General features: G+C 41.4%; 1 protein-coding gene across 2 annotated transcripts in view; it reads left to right on the top strand.

Annotated features, from left to right (window-relative positions):
- Positions 1–2,761: 2,761 nt before the first annotated feature.
- The window catches only part of abcc9 (ATP-binding cassette, sub-family C (CFTR/MRP), member 9), a 49,465-nt gene continuing 37,531 nt past the window's right edge, over positions 2,762–14,695 (top strand). For both annotated transcript variants that reach the window (XM_084710553.1, XM_084710554.1), the window contains exons 1-9: positions 2,762–2,943; positions 8,309–8,450; positions 8,690–8,811; positions 9,398–9,564; positions 9,834–9,935; positions 10,147–10,287; positions 10,385–10,576; positions 13,330–13,494; positions 14,517–14,672. In XM_084710553.1, the coding sequence (XP_084566679.1) occupies positions 2,796–2,943; positions 8,309–8,450; positions 8,690–8,811; positions 9,398–9,564; positions 9,834–9,935; positions 10,147–10,287; positions 10,385–10,576; positions 13,330–13,494; positions 14,517–14,672 (1,335 nt within the window). In that variant the 5' untranslated portion in view covers positions 2,762–2,795. The remainder of the gene's footprint in view (positions 2,944–8,308; positions 8,451–8,689; positions 8,812–9,397; positions 9,565–9,833; positions 9,936–10,146; positions 10,288–10,384; positions 10,577–13,329; positions 13,495–14,516; positions 14,673–14,695) is intronic.

A 14,695-nucleotide genomic window follows, 5' to 3' on the forward strand; every position in this document is an offset into this window, starting at 1 on the left:
GTAGCACTGCAACAATTAATCGATTATTAGATTAGCTGATTAAAAATAATTTAGTCAACAACTATTTTGATAATCAGTTAATGGTGTCAGTCATTTTTCAAGTAGAAAAGTCAAATATTTGCTGATACTAGCGCTTTAAATGCAAGGATTTGTTGTTTTTCTTTGCCGTTTATGACAGTAAATGAAGAATCTTTTGGTTTTGGACTGTTGGTTGGACAAAAGAAGCGTTTGAGGACGTCACATTGGGACGTCACTGGGAAACTGTGATGAGCATTTTTCACAATTTTGTGACATTTTATAGAATAAATGATTTGTCATGAAAATCATTGGCAGATTAAGCAATAATGAAAATAATTAGTTACAGCCCTAAAGATGTATAGTCTTGAAACCTTGTCTGTGTCAAATGTTTTTAGTGGCTATTTAAATGAATTCAAATTTATTTACATTTAATCAACTTACTACTACTACTAAGCTGATGAAACAGGTGGCTCAGAATGGGCATGCAGCCCTACAACAACAACAACAACAACAACAGCACTACTAAAAATAATAATATAAATTTTATAATACAGCACTTTTCAAAACAAAGTTACACAGTGATTGAACCAGGAATAATACACAAATTGAATTAAAAAACAATAAAGATAAATAGTAATAATTAAAGCATACTCTGTGACATGTAAAAACGGATAAACTTTACATATTTATTATTCCTGAACTCCAAGTAAAATAAATTATAGCATTTTAAATTCTAAATTTGAGTCTTTTATTTTGAAGGATAGCACCGGAAGCTTGGTGCCGTACTTGTTTGAACTTGACACCGTCCTCAGAGCCAGGCGGCAGTAACTATGCAGAGCAGCTGATGCTCTTGCGGAGCTAAAAATAATCAACTTTTTTCTCTCCAGCTCTCACTGTATTTTGTTTCTTTTCCTCTTCTTCTTTTCTTCTGTCTGTTTTCTGCCTTTTCTTTTTTTTTTTTTAATCCAGGCGTCAGGAATGAAACGGAGTCAGTGAGGATTATTAACTTTTCTCGGAGGTAAGACACTTTAACTGCGGTCTTTATTGTTAAACTGGCTTAATTTAATAACGCAGCAAACTCTCTGGTGCGTAAATGAGCTTTCTGAATGACATTTAGTCTTTCAAAATGATTTGGTTGGATAAACTGTAATAAAATTTAGTCTAACGCAGGTGTTGTTTTTGGTAAAAGTTGGGGGTTAATTTATTTATTATTTAACCTGATAATCTGAGCACTGTATCTAAGGTGCTCAGACAAACGGATGCGACCATTTGGGGACAAATCTCTGAAACTTCCCGCTGTGGAGGACAGGAGCTGTGCTTAATTTAAAGTTTTAATATTTGATAAAAGTATCAAAACTTCTCACAGCAGCAATTTTGACATTAGATTTTATAGTAAATACAGATGTTACCATTGATACTAATCAAGGTTGTGTTCCATTAAGGTGAAAAAGAGTCAGTGTTTTTTTTTTTTGTGTATGTTAATATGTATTTTCTATTTCTTTTTTTAAATTATTTTTATGCTGTTTAAACCGACAGCACTTGCCTTAACCTTTATCTATATTTTTTAGTATTATGTTTGTTCTTACGCACCAACATGCCACTGAAAACTCCTCCAGTGTGAAAACCTGCTTGTCAGTAAAACCGATTCTGATTCTGATTGGCGCTAGGAAGGCCCCGCTGCTCGAAATGGAACGGGACCTCATTCGTAACACCTGTGTTAGGAATGACCATGAGTCCAGTGCGTCACCGGTTTCTCTACATTCATTTCTCCTACAAACAAAAATGGCCGCTGCAGCTTTTGGTGGCCATTTTTGTTATTAATCTGGAATGGATAATAATCTGGAGGCACAATTTTCTTATTGTGTAAAAGTGATAAAACTCCTCACTCCAACAAATGGGGGGTATCAAAAGCAAACTTATTGTATTAATATAATTGAAAATATATAATTTAACCACTCTTATTGTGAATTTAATTACCTTACTTTGAATTTAAAGGGAAAGCCCCCCCAAATCACTATTATTTATTATTTATTATCAAGCATTTTAATAATTAGTTAAGTGCTTTGATTCATTTCTTTTAAGAAAGAACAGCTTAAATGTACATTTTTGCTGGTTTCTTTACTCTCTCTGACAGTAAACTGAATATCTTTGGGTTGTGGGCAAAACAAGACATCTGAAGACGTCATCTTAGACATTTGGAAACACCGATCAACATTTTCTGATATTTTATGGGCCGAACAACTAATTGATTGGTGGAGAAAATGATCGACAGATTGATCGATAGTGAAAATAACCACGTGCTCTGCGTGTGAATGACAGGATGAATTCATTGTTTAATTGAGAAAATAATTATGACAGCTTTTAATGACGCTGTCGGTATGTAGCCTCTCCAGCACTTTACATTCATTTAGAATTAATGCACCATAAGCCGGGGGGCATGTAGCTGGACGGTGCCCCTGAAATAGCTCTCGTGCTTGACGCTGGCCTGCGTTTGTGTTTGTCTGTGAGTGTGTGTGCACTTGAACGTGTGACATGCCACCAGAATGTCTGACCGAGTCTCCAAAGTTCAAGCCAGAGTGACACAGACGACCAACTGTTTAAGACTCATGGATTGTGTAACACAAAATACAGTTCGTATTCACAGATTTTGGCTTCGTAAACGTCTAAAATATGACTTTGATTTGTGTTGCGTGAACAGATCTTTTCCTCATGGGTTTTTTTTGTTGTTGTTGTTCACAGATTGACTCGAGGTCTGTGTGGAGCAGCTGGGTGGTGGCATGGCCCTGTCGTTTTGCGGCAACGAAAATGGTATCAATGCCTACAGCGTGACGGAAGGCGTGCTGAACAATGGCTGCTTCGTGGATGCTCTCAACCTGGTTCCTCATGTCTTCCTGCTCTTCATCACCTTCCCCATCCTCTTCATCGGTAGGTGAATCGAACGGAAACAAACGCGACATGAATGCAGCATTTACACAAAAAAGTATTACAGGGAAGGTTCTGATTATTTTAAGGGGGTTTGTATTAAGTATTTTAGCCACCTAAAAATGTTTCAATAAAAAAATTCAATATAATTTCTATATTAATTATAATTTATAGTGTTTTTCACTGTTTTACCTCGCTGTCAGACAACTTTTTCTGACAAGAAACCTCCATTATATAAGCCAAATGGTGCTCTCTCCTAACGAACCAAACTTCATAGGCAAAATCAGTAATTTTATCTTGCAGAACACAGGAGTTGCTGGTCAACCGCTGCCTCATTTTGTTTGTTTACTTTCGTTATTTTGTGGCTTTGGTGAATTTGAACAAATCCTGTAAAACACAGAAATCACATAATAACACGAACAAACTAACAGATCGAGGCAGCAGTGGACCAGCAACTTATGTGTTCTGTAAGGTAAAATTACTAATATTTCCCATGGAGTTTGGTTGGCATGATATTTGGCTTATATAACATCTGTTTCTGATCAGAAAAAGCTGTGTGACAGCAACGTAAAGCAGTAAAAATATTCTAAACATAGTGTACACTTGAAATTAGATTTATTTTTTTTTTAGGTGGACCTGTTTCAATGTCTAAAATATGTTTTGTTGTTGAGCTTCTGTGCTGCCAAAAGCCATCTACTGTAGGTAACCTAACTTTAAATAATCTGAACTATCCCTTTAACCCTGACAGACCTGCTGTATGCATGGTCAGCCCGCCTGCTATAACAGTATGTTGGACACACACACTTCATAATGATATTTATTCCCTGTGTATACTGGCTGCTTAACAGATTCCACTGCTGAAATTATTTTGAAGGCAGTATTAAAAAAATAAACATTTTCAGGAGTAAATATTTAGAAGTTTTGGGACAAAGTCATCTAGAGTTTCTGCGCTCCTGCAGAAAAAGTCACAAGTGGTGCCTGCCGTCTGTGTTATGTGTATTCTGACAGATGTTTTTAAGTGTTTCCTGCTTAAGCCTCTTAAAGTTTCACCTTTTCTGCTGGAAAGTCTCAGAGATCCCTGCAGCTGTCGGGACAGAACTAATCCTGTGAGGATTACTGGAGCAGAATCAGTTTGATCTTGTTCAAAATTCTTTGATACAGACAGTATTTTGTTTATTACATGTGATTATAGGAGGCCTGCAGAAGTAAACATGCTTGTTTTGTCGTGTTATAGCGCTGTGATGGACTCGTCACCTGTTCACGGTGTACGGCCCCTCGCCAAGTGCACCATGTGACCCTGAACAGGATAAGAGGTTTAGAAAATGAAAGGATATATGGACGTAAGAGTCGGCATTCTGGATAAAATCCTCCATCGCAGTTTATGTGATCTGATGTATTATTTCAGTACTGTGAAGGATGTTTTCTTTCTGTAGGCTAAAGGTAAAGGCTGAGCTGCTACTCCTCTGTCTCCTAGGAGACCGAGGTCGTACCAAGTAGAATCAACAATAGAAGCTGCGTCAAGAACAACCTCACATTCATCCAGTGAAGGTTTTGCAACCTGCAGCTCTGTTTCGCTCCTCTCCAGTGGCTTTGACAATAAATTAAAAATAAATGAATAATGGTTTGTTTTTCTAACATTTTCTTACATTCTCCAGTTGTAAATATGAGCAGCCTATACACCAAATAAAAAAACAAACAAAGTTTCAGTATTTCATCAAATAAAATGTGTATCTCAACCGATGATGTGGTTTGGGATGTTTCAGTTAAAATACCTGTTTTGCTTGAATATGAAAGAGATTCTCAGAAAGCGAACACTGTAAATTGTACAAAGAACCTTCTAACCTGGTGCGTTACTAAAAATATTAATGTTTACATTAAGAATTGACCCCAAAGTAGTTACATTTTTTTCATTAAACCTTTAATGACCTGACCAACACACTAAAATGACATGAGATCTCACACCAAAGGCTGATCACTGCAGACTAAACTGGCAGGAAAAAAGACATATATTAAAAGATCAGTTTCGGGTTTTAGGAATTGATATCGGACCGTGCAAAGGAAAATCTATTTGAATAGATTAAACAGGTTGTTTTTTTTTTTAACCCAGCCCAAGTCTTGAGTCCAAAAAAAAATCCAGGGACAAAAATCTGACTGTCATCCACGTAACAGTGGAAGGAGACACCATGTTTCCTCAGTATGGAACCAAGTGGAAGCAAGAAGAGAGAGAAGAGAAGAGGAACTAAACCTGAGCCCTGTGGGACCCCACATGAGAGACGAGCAGAGGACGACACAGACTCAAACACAAAAAGTTCGATCAGCTGAGTACGACCTGGACCTGAACCCGTCCAGTGCTGCGCCCCTGATACCCACCCACTGTTTCAAGAGTCACCAGAGTCTGGAGCTAAAAAGATATCAGTAAAAACTCTGAAAAGAGCCGATTCTGTGCTGTGCAAGGTTTTAAAACCAGACTGGAAGAATCAAGAATTTTGTGCTCTTCCAGAAAAAAACATTAATTGTCTGCAAACTATCTTCTGGAGGATTTTTGAGATTCAGAGAACCTGAGGGCTTTAACTGATTCAACTCAGTTCCTCCGTATCTTTGTCCAAACACTCAGGGACAGTTATGAGTCTGACTGAGAACTGAACGGCAGTGGAAGAGTTAATAACGTCGGCAGCAGCGCGAACTTTAACTGGATCACAGACAAGAAGTTAAAATATCAAAATATCATAAAAGATCTGGACTCACCAACACCCAGGTCCAGGTCCAGGTCCCAGTTACACAATGGAAGTCCAGTCCTCGGGACGTGAAGAAATCCTTGAACAAAAGTTTTATTCGCCAGCGATCTAGAGTTTACCAGGCCGATCCTGACAGGAACCGGCGGCTCCGCGGCGTCAGCTGTCCGGGGAGCCCGACTCAGAGGCCGCATGTTACACAGATTCACTCCGCGCCGGCGGGAACGGAGAGCGCAGGGGCCGCGGGGCTGGAACCTTTCATCCGGGCCGACAACAGGTACCAGCCGGGGGTCCACAGAGTCCAGCGGGCGCCGAGAAGTCAACATGCGAGGCATCGCTCCAAACGGGGACCAGGAAGCCGTAGAAAGACGCGCCATGCTGGGCTTCAGCCTCACCAGCTGACCGCTGCGTTCACGTCACTGACGTCGCAGAGGCGGAGCTAGGGCGCGCAAAGGTGAGCTGGGATCCCCGGTAAAAACGGGGTCAAAGTTTTACGTCGAGCATCATCCAACTTCACCAGATCCTGGGTAGAAAGTCGAAGATCCATCAGTGTTTGAGAGAGTCGACATTAGGAGTAACAAGTGACAGAAACGGCACAAACACACAGGCGCCATCTTGGATGAAGTCTGTCTGCCCAAAGCCAGTTCTGCTACTCCAAGTTTTCTTTTGCTTGGAGTCCATCTCAGTGCAGCCTTCAGGCTCCTGATGCACACAGACCATACCTGTAGGGCTGCATGTTTTTGTTAAAAAAATAATTCTCATTTGGTTCTGGTTCTGTGATTTGGATATTGCATTTGGCCAAGTTGCGATTTTATTGCGACTGCTTTTGCTTTTTCTGAGTTGGGGTCTTGTTTTAAGGCCAGGAGATGCTATAAAGTCTTCTCATGCATCTCTTATGGAATATCTCTATCATTTTCATATCAGTTTTTGTCTCTCAGTACCTTCATATCTGTACAAGAAGGCTGACTTCGCCCTGCTTTAATATACAGTAGATGGAGCTTTATTTTAATACTTTATTGCTTGGACATCCAGAGGTTGAATTTTTGGGCAGCTTGTGCAAAATGTGGGCTGCAAAAAAGCTACAGCTGTTAATGCACCAAGTCAGACATGTATATTTAATTAACATGTCATACCTAATGCTTCTCATTTCACTCAAACATTGATAATAGTTACTATAGTTTTAGACTGGTTTTGCATATGTTGCATGCATGAAAAGTCACAAAATGAACATTTTTTTAGCACTATATACAAATTACCTACACAGCATTTGTACAGGTGAGATTTTTGATCAATATAAGCTATCAATCGCTGTATTACTGTGTTGAAATTTGCATGTAAACAGATTTGAATGTTCAAAATGATTCAGATTCGATAAAAAGCTATCAAACCTCAGTGCCAGTTATGACCAGGACATTTCTGTTGAGTTTTACTGACGCGGCTGTTAAGAGAAAGTCAGGGGACAAAGTGTAAAAACAGCTCCGACCATCGGGACTGAAGGAGGAAAACTTCCCACTGAGCTGTGTTACAATAATCTGAGTGTCACTCAGTGTCATCTGGCGGGCAGAGCAGATGTGTCAATGATATTAAAACACACACACACACACACACTCAGTTCGAGACACTTCCTTGTCCATAGTGTGAACATTAAGCAGCTTTGAAGTGCAGAAAAGATTAGAACAGTTCAGTGATCCAGTGAAGACAGGACAGTTTCTACAGGAAACAGTAAAACAAACACTGCAATAAATACAGTATTTCTCGGGCGCTTTTTGTGCCGTTGGACAGGACAGCTGAAGATTGACGTGGAAAGGGGGGGGGACTGAGGGGGGGTTTTACACAGCGAAGGGCCACAGGCTGGAATCAAACCGCAGCAGCTGCAGAGGATTCTTCTTAAAAGTCACCTAACTTTAATTTTCTATGTCAGTTAATCAGTCGATTAGTTGTTTGGCCTGTAAAATGTCCTGTGTCACTGTGCAGAGAATAACATTCACTGACTGTATAGTTGGTTAAATGTTTTGTGTGTGTGTGTGTGTGTGTGTGTGTGTGTGTGTGTGTGTGTGTGTGTGTGCGCGCAGTAGTTTATGGGAATAGTTCTGACCAGAAGCCCTCAGTCGGTTCCCTGAGGACTCACTAATTGATGCTTCCTGGTTCTGGTTTTTTATGGTCTCTGTCCCCTGAGCTTTCAAAATGGCTGCGGTCCATTTAGTTAAGAGCAGAAAAAACCTAATAACAATCACTGTCAGCACAAATAAAACCCTGAGCTCTCATAGCGTCGCCTTTTTTTTTAATTTTTACTAATAAACTGAAGTTGCATTAATGTCTTCCACTTCAACTCTTCTACACATTTTTGTCTTTTTGTTCATCTTTTAGGGGCTGATGCCACTGAGAGCTGCTTCCTGGCTCTCATTCTGTGCTGCTTGCCACAATATATTATTTTATTTTATTCTTCACAACCATCAGTGATCCTTAGAAATTATCAGCAGTTGAGACCCACCGACCTGGATTATAAACCAGTCGCTGTGCCACCGTCCTCGTTTTGCTGGTTTTCCTCCCTGTTTCTCTTCTCCGTACAGGTTGAACTTTTCCCAGACGTCATGTTCAGACTCATCATATGATCCTTCACTCTGTGTGTCTGTCAGGTTGGGGCAGCCAGAGCTCCAAGGTCCAGATCCATCACAACACGTGGCTTCATTTCCCCGGCCACAACCTGAGATGGATCCTCACCTTCTCGCTGCTCTTTGTTCACGTCTGCGAGTTCGCAGAGGGCATCGTCTCCAACAAGTGAGACCTCACAGAGATATTTTACCAAATTTATCTCACAAAATACCAGCAAAGTTATACAAATAATGAGCCTCATGCATGAATGTTTTCTTACTTATCTCTTATATTTGTTCTTAAACAAAGTAGTATGAGGAAAATATGAAAATCCTGCGTGGGATTCATGAAACATGAGCAGAGTTAGTTAATTAATGAGTTAATTTTCCACATTAATTGTATTTTCTGTCTGCCTCTCACTGTAGGGTGATGGAGACCAACCACCTCCATCTCTTCATGCCAGCCTTCATGGGTTTCGTCGCGGCCACGACGTCAGTGGTTTATTACCACAACATCGAGACGTCCAACTTCCCCAAACTGCTGCTCGGTAAGACTCCTAATCTATCCTGCAGAAACCTTTCGTGACATCACTTGAGGACATTTATCAGACCTCGGACGTTGATTATCGTGTCTGTGCCACGGTTTTGATCTGTCCTCCACACTCAGTTTTTATTGATTTGCTCCTCTTTCTTTGCTTTTTGTGCTTCAACCGTGGAATTTAATTGATCTCTTTGTTTTTTCTGTGTCTGACTTCCTGCCTGCTCAGTTTGCTCTGTGCCAACTGACGACAGAAATAGACTCGGCAAGCTTTTGGAGCCGAGAGCCGCCTCTGTGACAAGCGGAGGCACAGGCATTGTGTAGAACCATCAGCTCTGGCTGCAGCCGCGCCATGAAGCCTTTAAGAGCCCATCCAGTGAAAGCCGCTTTTTTAACCTTGTTGTTAGCGGTTACTCTGCTCATATGCTTCCCCTTATTTGTTTGGAGTATAAATTTGACAGGCGGCCAGTAAAAAACTCAATGGGCTCATGCAATATGTATTTTAAAGAGCAAATGCTTTTTGTACCATCACATCAAAGCAATGTAACAGGCTATTAATGTTACGCTCCATCATCATCTTTTCTCTCCCCACTCAGTCCTGTTCATCTACTGGGTGCTGGCGTTCATCACAAAGTCCATTAAGCTGTGGAAGTTTGCAGAGTACAATGTTGGACCGCAGCACCTGAGGTTCTGCATCACGGCCCTGTTAGTGATCCTGTACGGCCTGCTGATGGCCGTGGAGATCAACGTCATCAGAGTCAGGGTGAGAGATTATCTTCCTCCCAACATCACTAAATAAATAACCGGCTGATGTTGGTTTTGGACAAAGTTTGTCTGTGTAGCGAGTGTCTGTACTGTCTGTCTGTAATCCAGCAAGCAAATTAAACAAGCAAATAACTACTTTCCCAAAATTAAAAGTGGTCCCTCGCATTTCATGACTGAGAAATTTCCCTCAGTTTTATTGTCTTTTTGTCGTCTTATTTTTCTCTCTGTTACTTTGACGATTAATTTTGTCCTTTTCTCTCCCTGTAGAAATATGTGTTCTTTGCCAGCCCTCAAAAGGTGAAACCACCGGAGGATTTACAGGATTTGGGAGTCCGCTTTCTGCAGCCGTTTGTCAACCTGCTGTCCAAGGTTAGGTCCAAAACAATGATTGAAATCATCAGTACAATCTGAAATATGAATATCTAGACAACTAATATGTTAAAAAGTGTCTCAGTTTCAGCTTCACATCATTTAACAGCTAAACTTTATGTTCAGGTCTCATAATCAGTATCAGGTGTTATTGGAGCATCAGTTGGCAGCAGAGCACAGTGAATGGTACAAATTCTTGGCACATTTTTAGGCAACATATTGGTGGATGAATCCTCTCATCATGGGAGCTCATAAGAGGCCGATAGAGCTGAAGAAGATCGGCAAGCTGCCCATCGCCATGAGAGCCCTCACCAACTACCTGCGGCTCAAAGACGCCTATGAAGATCAGAGGGTGAGCAGATGGACAGCCTCGCCTGATTTAACACGTGATGTTCCAGCTGTATTATTATTTTTTTTTTAACTATTAACCTTCTATCAACTCCACACAGACACCCGAGGATCCGGATCGAGCCCCGTCTATCTGGCGCTCCATGTACCGAGCGTTTGGTCGTCCCATCCTGCTCAGCAGCACCTTCCGCTACCTGGCTGACCTGCTAGGTTTCGCCGGGCCGCTCTGCATCTCTGGCATCGTAAAGTACCTGGACAATGACGGTGATAATACATCGCCAGACAAGTACAAGGTGGGTGTCATGTGTGAGCCTGCATGTGTGTGTGTGTGTGTGTGTGTGTGTGTGCCAGAAAGGTGACCTGTTGGGCCACAGGTGAACGGCTTTCATGCAGAGTTTCTGCAGGTTCTTTCAGGCCTTAAAATATTTTAAAATGCCCTCGCATCTCTCAGGCGTGTTAACGAACAGCATGGACAAATCATACATTGTACCTGTAATTAACATACTTAAAAAGGGTTGAAAATTTAACTTGAAACCTGCAGAAAAACCTTCCTGCTGCAGTGAAATGGTCATGAGGTCTTCTTTCTGAGAAATAAAAGATGGAGCGTCCCTGAAGCTCACCTGGTAGAGGGGAACCGTGTATTAAGACTTACTGCTGTGGCCTGCGCTCGAGTCGAGCTCAGGCCCTTTGATGAATTGTGACATGCATTAGGTGCACCTAATATAGCTGCTACATATGGCGTCGGTATATGTTGCAGTGCATGCTGGAGTAAATAACCGTGGGGTTCTTCACCGCTGGACGTCTCCTTCTGACCCTGACAGCTGTGAGATCTAAAATTACTGCTTTGACTTGAAAAGTGGTGCAGAAATCGATGAACCCAGCGCCGCAGCAGAGTCACATTTGAACAGACTGTGACTGCGACGACGGTGTGAAAAGTTGAACATCATTAAATTTCCCTTCAGAGAAATCACTCTGTAAATTTAAACCCATGTTTGGGCACGGCTGATGTTACTGAAACCGTCAACGGGACCGGCGTCTGGTTTAAGAGTGTTTACATTCAGTCATTTTATTAGAGGTTAAGTGCAAATTACTGCAGCATCGTGGGTCGTCTCTGCCTGTCAGTGATGTTGGGTGGTCCAGCCGACCAATGAATGACTCATTCTCGGAGTGATGTCAGCGAGGCGTTGTTCGCAGTCATCATGTCACCACCAGTACGTGTGTGTCTGTGAAGTGTGTGAACGACGCTGTGTCTGACGTGATCGTGTGTCTGTAAGCTCAGAGTGTGCTGGAGCTGAAATGACATGATTACTGATTACTCAGTGATTACTCAAACACACACAGTTGACAGTCTTGCGTACACACACACACACACACGCACGCGCGCGAAAACATTCGCATTTGTGTTGTCTTCCCTAAAGCTAACTGTAACCATGACAACTACATGCCCAATTCTAACTTTTATCTTCAAGTTTAACTTTAACCAAGTCTTAACTGGGGCTGCAATTAACAAATATTTTCTCAGTTAATAGTTGTTTGGTTTATAAAAAGTCAGAGGATGGTGAAAAATATTGATCAAAGTCCAAGACGACGTCCCCAAGCGTCTTGTTTCGTCCAGAGAGAAGTCAAGAAACTAGAAAATATTCACGTTGGAGAAGCTGGAATCAGACAGTTTTGACAGGGAATATGCAAGAGTAGATGTGTGTTAATGTGATGCATAGATACGTACAATAATGTTATGTAATGTGTAGAGAGTGGGACGTTGGGGTGTGAGAACCGGGGTCAGTTGGGACCTCTGGTCTTGTTGATGAGGCCAGCTGCCGTCATGTCTGTGACGTTTTGTTCCTGATGTCTCATAAAGGCTGTCTAGACAGGAAGCGCCTCAGATGCATTTTGTTTACTGGAGCAATAATAGTTTTTGTTGAAAAAATAAGAATCGTGTGACCAAGTCGTGATCCAGTGAATCATTCTTACTGTCGGGAGAAAAATCATGATTCACAGTTTAGCAATTGTCCAGATCTGGTCCAAATCTAAAGGTATTAAATTCACAATCCTGTAACACAGAAGAAAATCACCTGATCCTCATGTTTGTTGAGTAACTTCATTCTAATTCAGTGATGAAACGTGTTGTTGATGGATAAATCAATCATTCTTCTACTGCACTGAATAACTACACAAAAGTTTACAGTTTTTCATTTCAGATATTTCATAAATCAGCTACATCACACGACAATAACAGAAATCAGTAACATTTAGCAGACAGAGAGGAAGCAGACGGTGTTACAGACGCTCCATTTGAAGAGACGCAGGCAGAGCCGATCACAGACATCGACTCCTCTTAAATCCATGCCAGCTTCTTCCAAAGGTCATAACAGCGACAGAGCTGTTGGGAGAGGCAGAACAGACGCCTCTGTAATGACAGCGTATTTTCATTCAGTCCATTTCGCCGCACGTTGTTGTTATAGTTGATGGCGAATGTGCGCCATTGTCGGGTCGGCGGCTGCCCGTTAAAGTGGGTATAATGGGCAGCAGAGATAGAGAGCAGAGCACGGCTGCATTTCTGAGTGACATGGAAAATTTCCCACTCACCTCACACTCTCAGTTTAATACAGAGGGGAAGGTCTGCTGAGCATCACGCTGAGCTTTTTGTAGCTACAGCGTGTGTGTGTATTATTTCATTGTTTTATTCATGCATGTAGTATCGATAATGCAGTTCAAAAGTTTGGAATCACCCGCCACGAAAGTTTGATTTGTCGCAGTCAGATGGATGAAAACAAAGCAGAAGTCAGTAGCATTTTATAAAATAAAATGAAAATAATAAAGTGAAATAATTAACTGTGCGATACCATGGTTTAATTGCTCTTTTTATTTATTTATTTGTCTTGTTGCTCAGTCATGGACTTTGACCTAATAACATAATTAATTTGACCCTGTCTTAGCCATGTATTCTTCAGGCTTTCTTGGTGACTTTTAGTCTGTGTCTCAGCAACATTGTAAGTGAGGGTTATTTAAATAACAAACTGATGATCATGTGTCTGCTCTGCTGTAGGAGAGATATTTCGGCGTGTACTTCATGTCTTCCACTGAGCTGCTGCAGAACACTTCAGTCCTGGCTGTGCTTCTCTTCCTGGCGCTGATCCTGCAGCGGACCTTCCTGCAGGCCTCCTACTACGTCACCATAGAAACAGGCATCAACCTGCGGGGAGCGCTGCTGGTGAGTGAAACATCATGGAAATTTTTAAGCGTAGACGTTTTGTTTCCACACTGAGGTGTCGCTTTGAAAAGGCTGAAACGAGTCACCTCCCTGATGTTTCATTTTGCTGATACGAATATATTTTCTCTGCACGCAAACGTTTTCCACCTGAGTTGACAGCAGATCATTTAAAATGCAGAGGGAGCAGCAACAAAGAGGATTTAAAGTGCTTCAAGTTGTGCAGTTTGAAATCATCCAACTGATATTTGAAGAAAACATGACAGAGGAGTCAATAACTTATGAAATGTTGCTGTACATATGCAGCACTTTATTTCTGCATAATTGTGTCAGTCATAAATTTATTAAAACGAATCACTCAGCGGGGCAGAAAATCCTCTGGAATTTAAACTGTGGGACTTAAACAATCCACTAAACCCCAGGATACTACTGCTGCTACTACTGAGTGTATTAATAGAAACTGACACGTAATCTGCAGCATTAACCCGCATTCAGACAGACAACAGGACTGCATGAAAAAACACAGGCAGGTCTTTTATTAATTTGAACGGGACCTCTGAGCAGGGCGCTGACGTAAAGGCTGCAGCAAAAAGATGTCGTCACGCAGGAAAAGTCAGTAGTGCACATGTCAAAGAGAAGTGCACATTTCTGCTAGATTACCAGAAACTTGTGTGGCGTGTGTGTGGCGTTCACGGCTGCATGCAGTGTGTGTGTCCTGTACCCTGAGTTATTATAGTTTTTAGTTTTATTTTCAATTCAGTTCAGTTTCAGTTAATTTCCAGAGTGTGTTTGCTTATTTCACTTTAGTTTTTATTGTTTAAAAGTAGTTTATTAATTTCAAAACTGATCTGTGAAGTATCAGTTGCCTCCACACTGACGTGGCTCTGGCTCTTGGAGCAGTGGGTGTAGTTTTGGCATAAAAAATATTTTAAAAACATTTTTGTGAGACTAGTTAACAAAGGCAGATACGCTGCTTTAACATTAAGAGTAATTATACATATTTACAAATCCGTTTCGTCAACCAGGCGATGATCTACAACAAAATCCTGCGTCTGTCCACCTCCAACATGTCTATGGGAGAGATGACACTGGGGCAGATCAACAACCTGGTCGCTATAGAGACGAATCAGCTGATGTGGTTCCTCTTCCTCTGTCCCAACCTGTGGGCCATGCCTGTGCAGGTGGGCTGAGCGTAAACGCCACA

Source organism: Lutjanus erythropterus, chromosome 22 (assembly GCF_056507025.1).
Source record: "Lutjanus erythropterus isolate fLutEry1 chromosome 22, fLutEry1.hap2, whole genome shotgun sequence".
Taxonomy (NCBI): Eukaryota; Metazoa; Chordata; class Actinopteri; order Lutjaniformes; family Lutjanidae; genus Lutjanus; species Lutjanus erythropterus.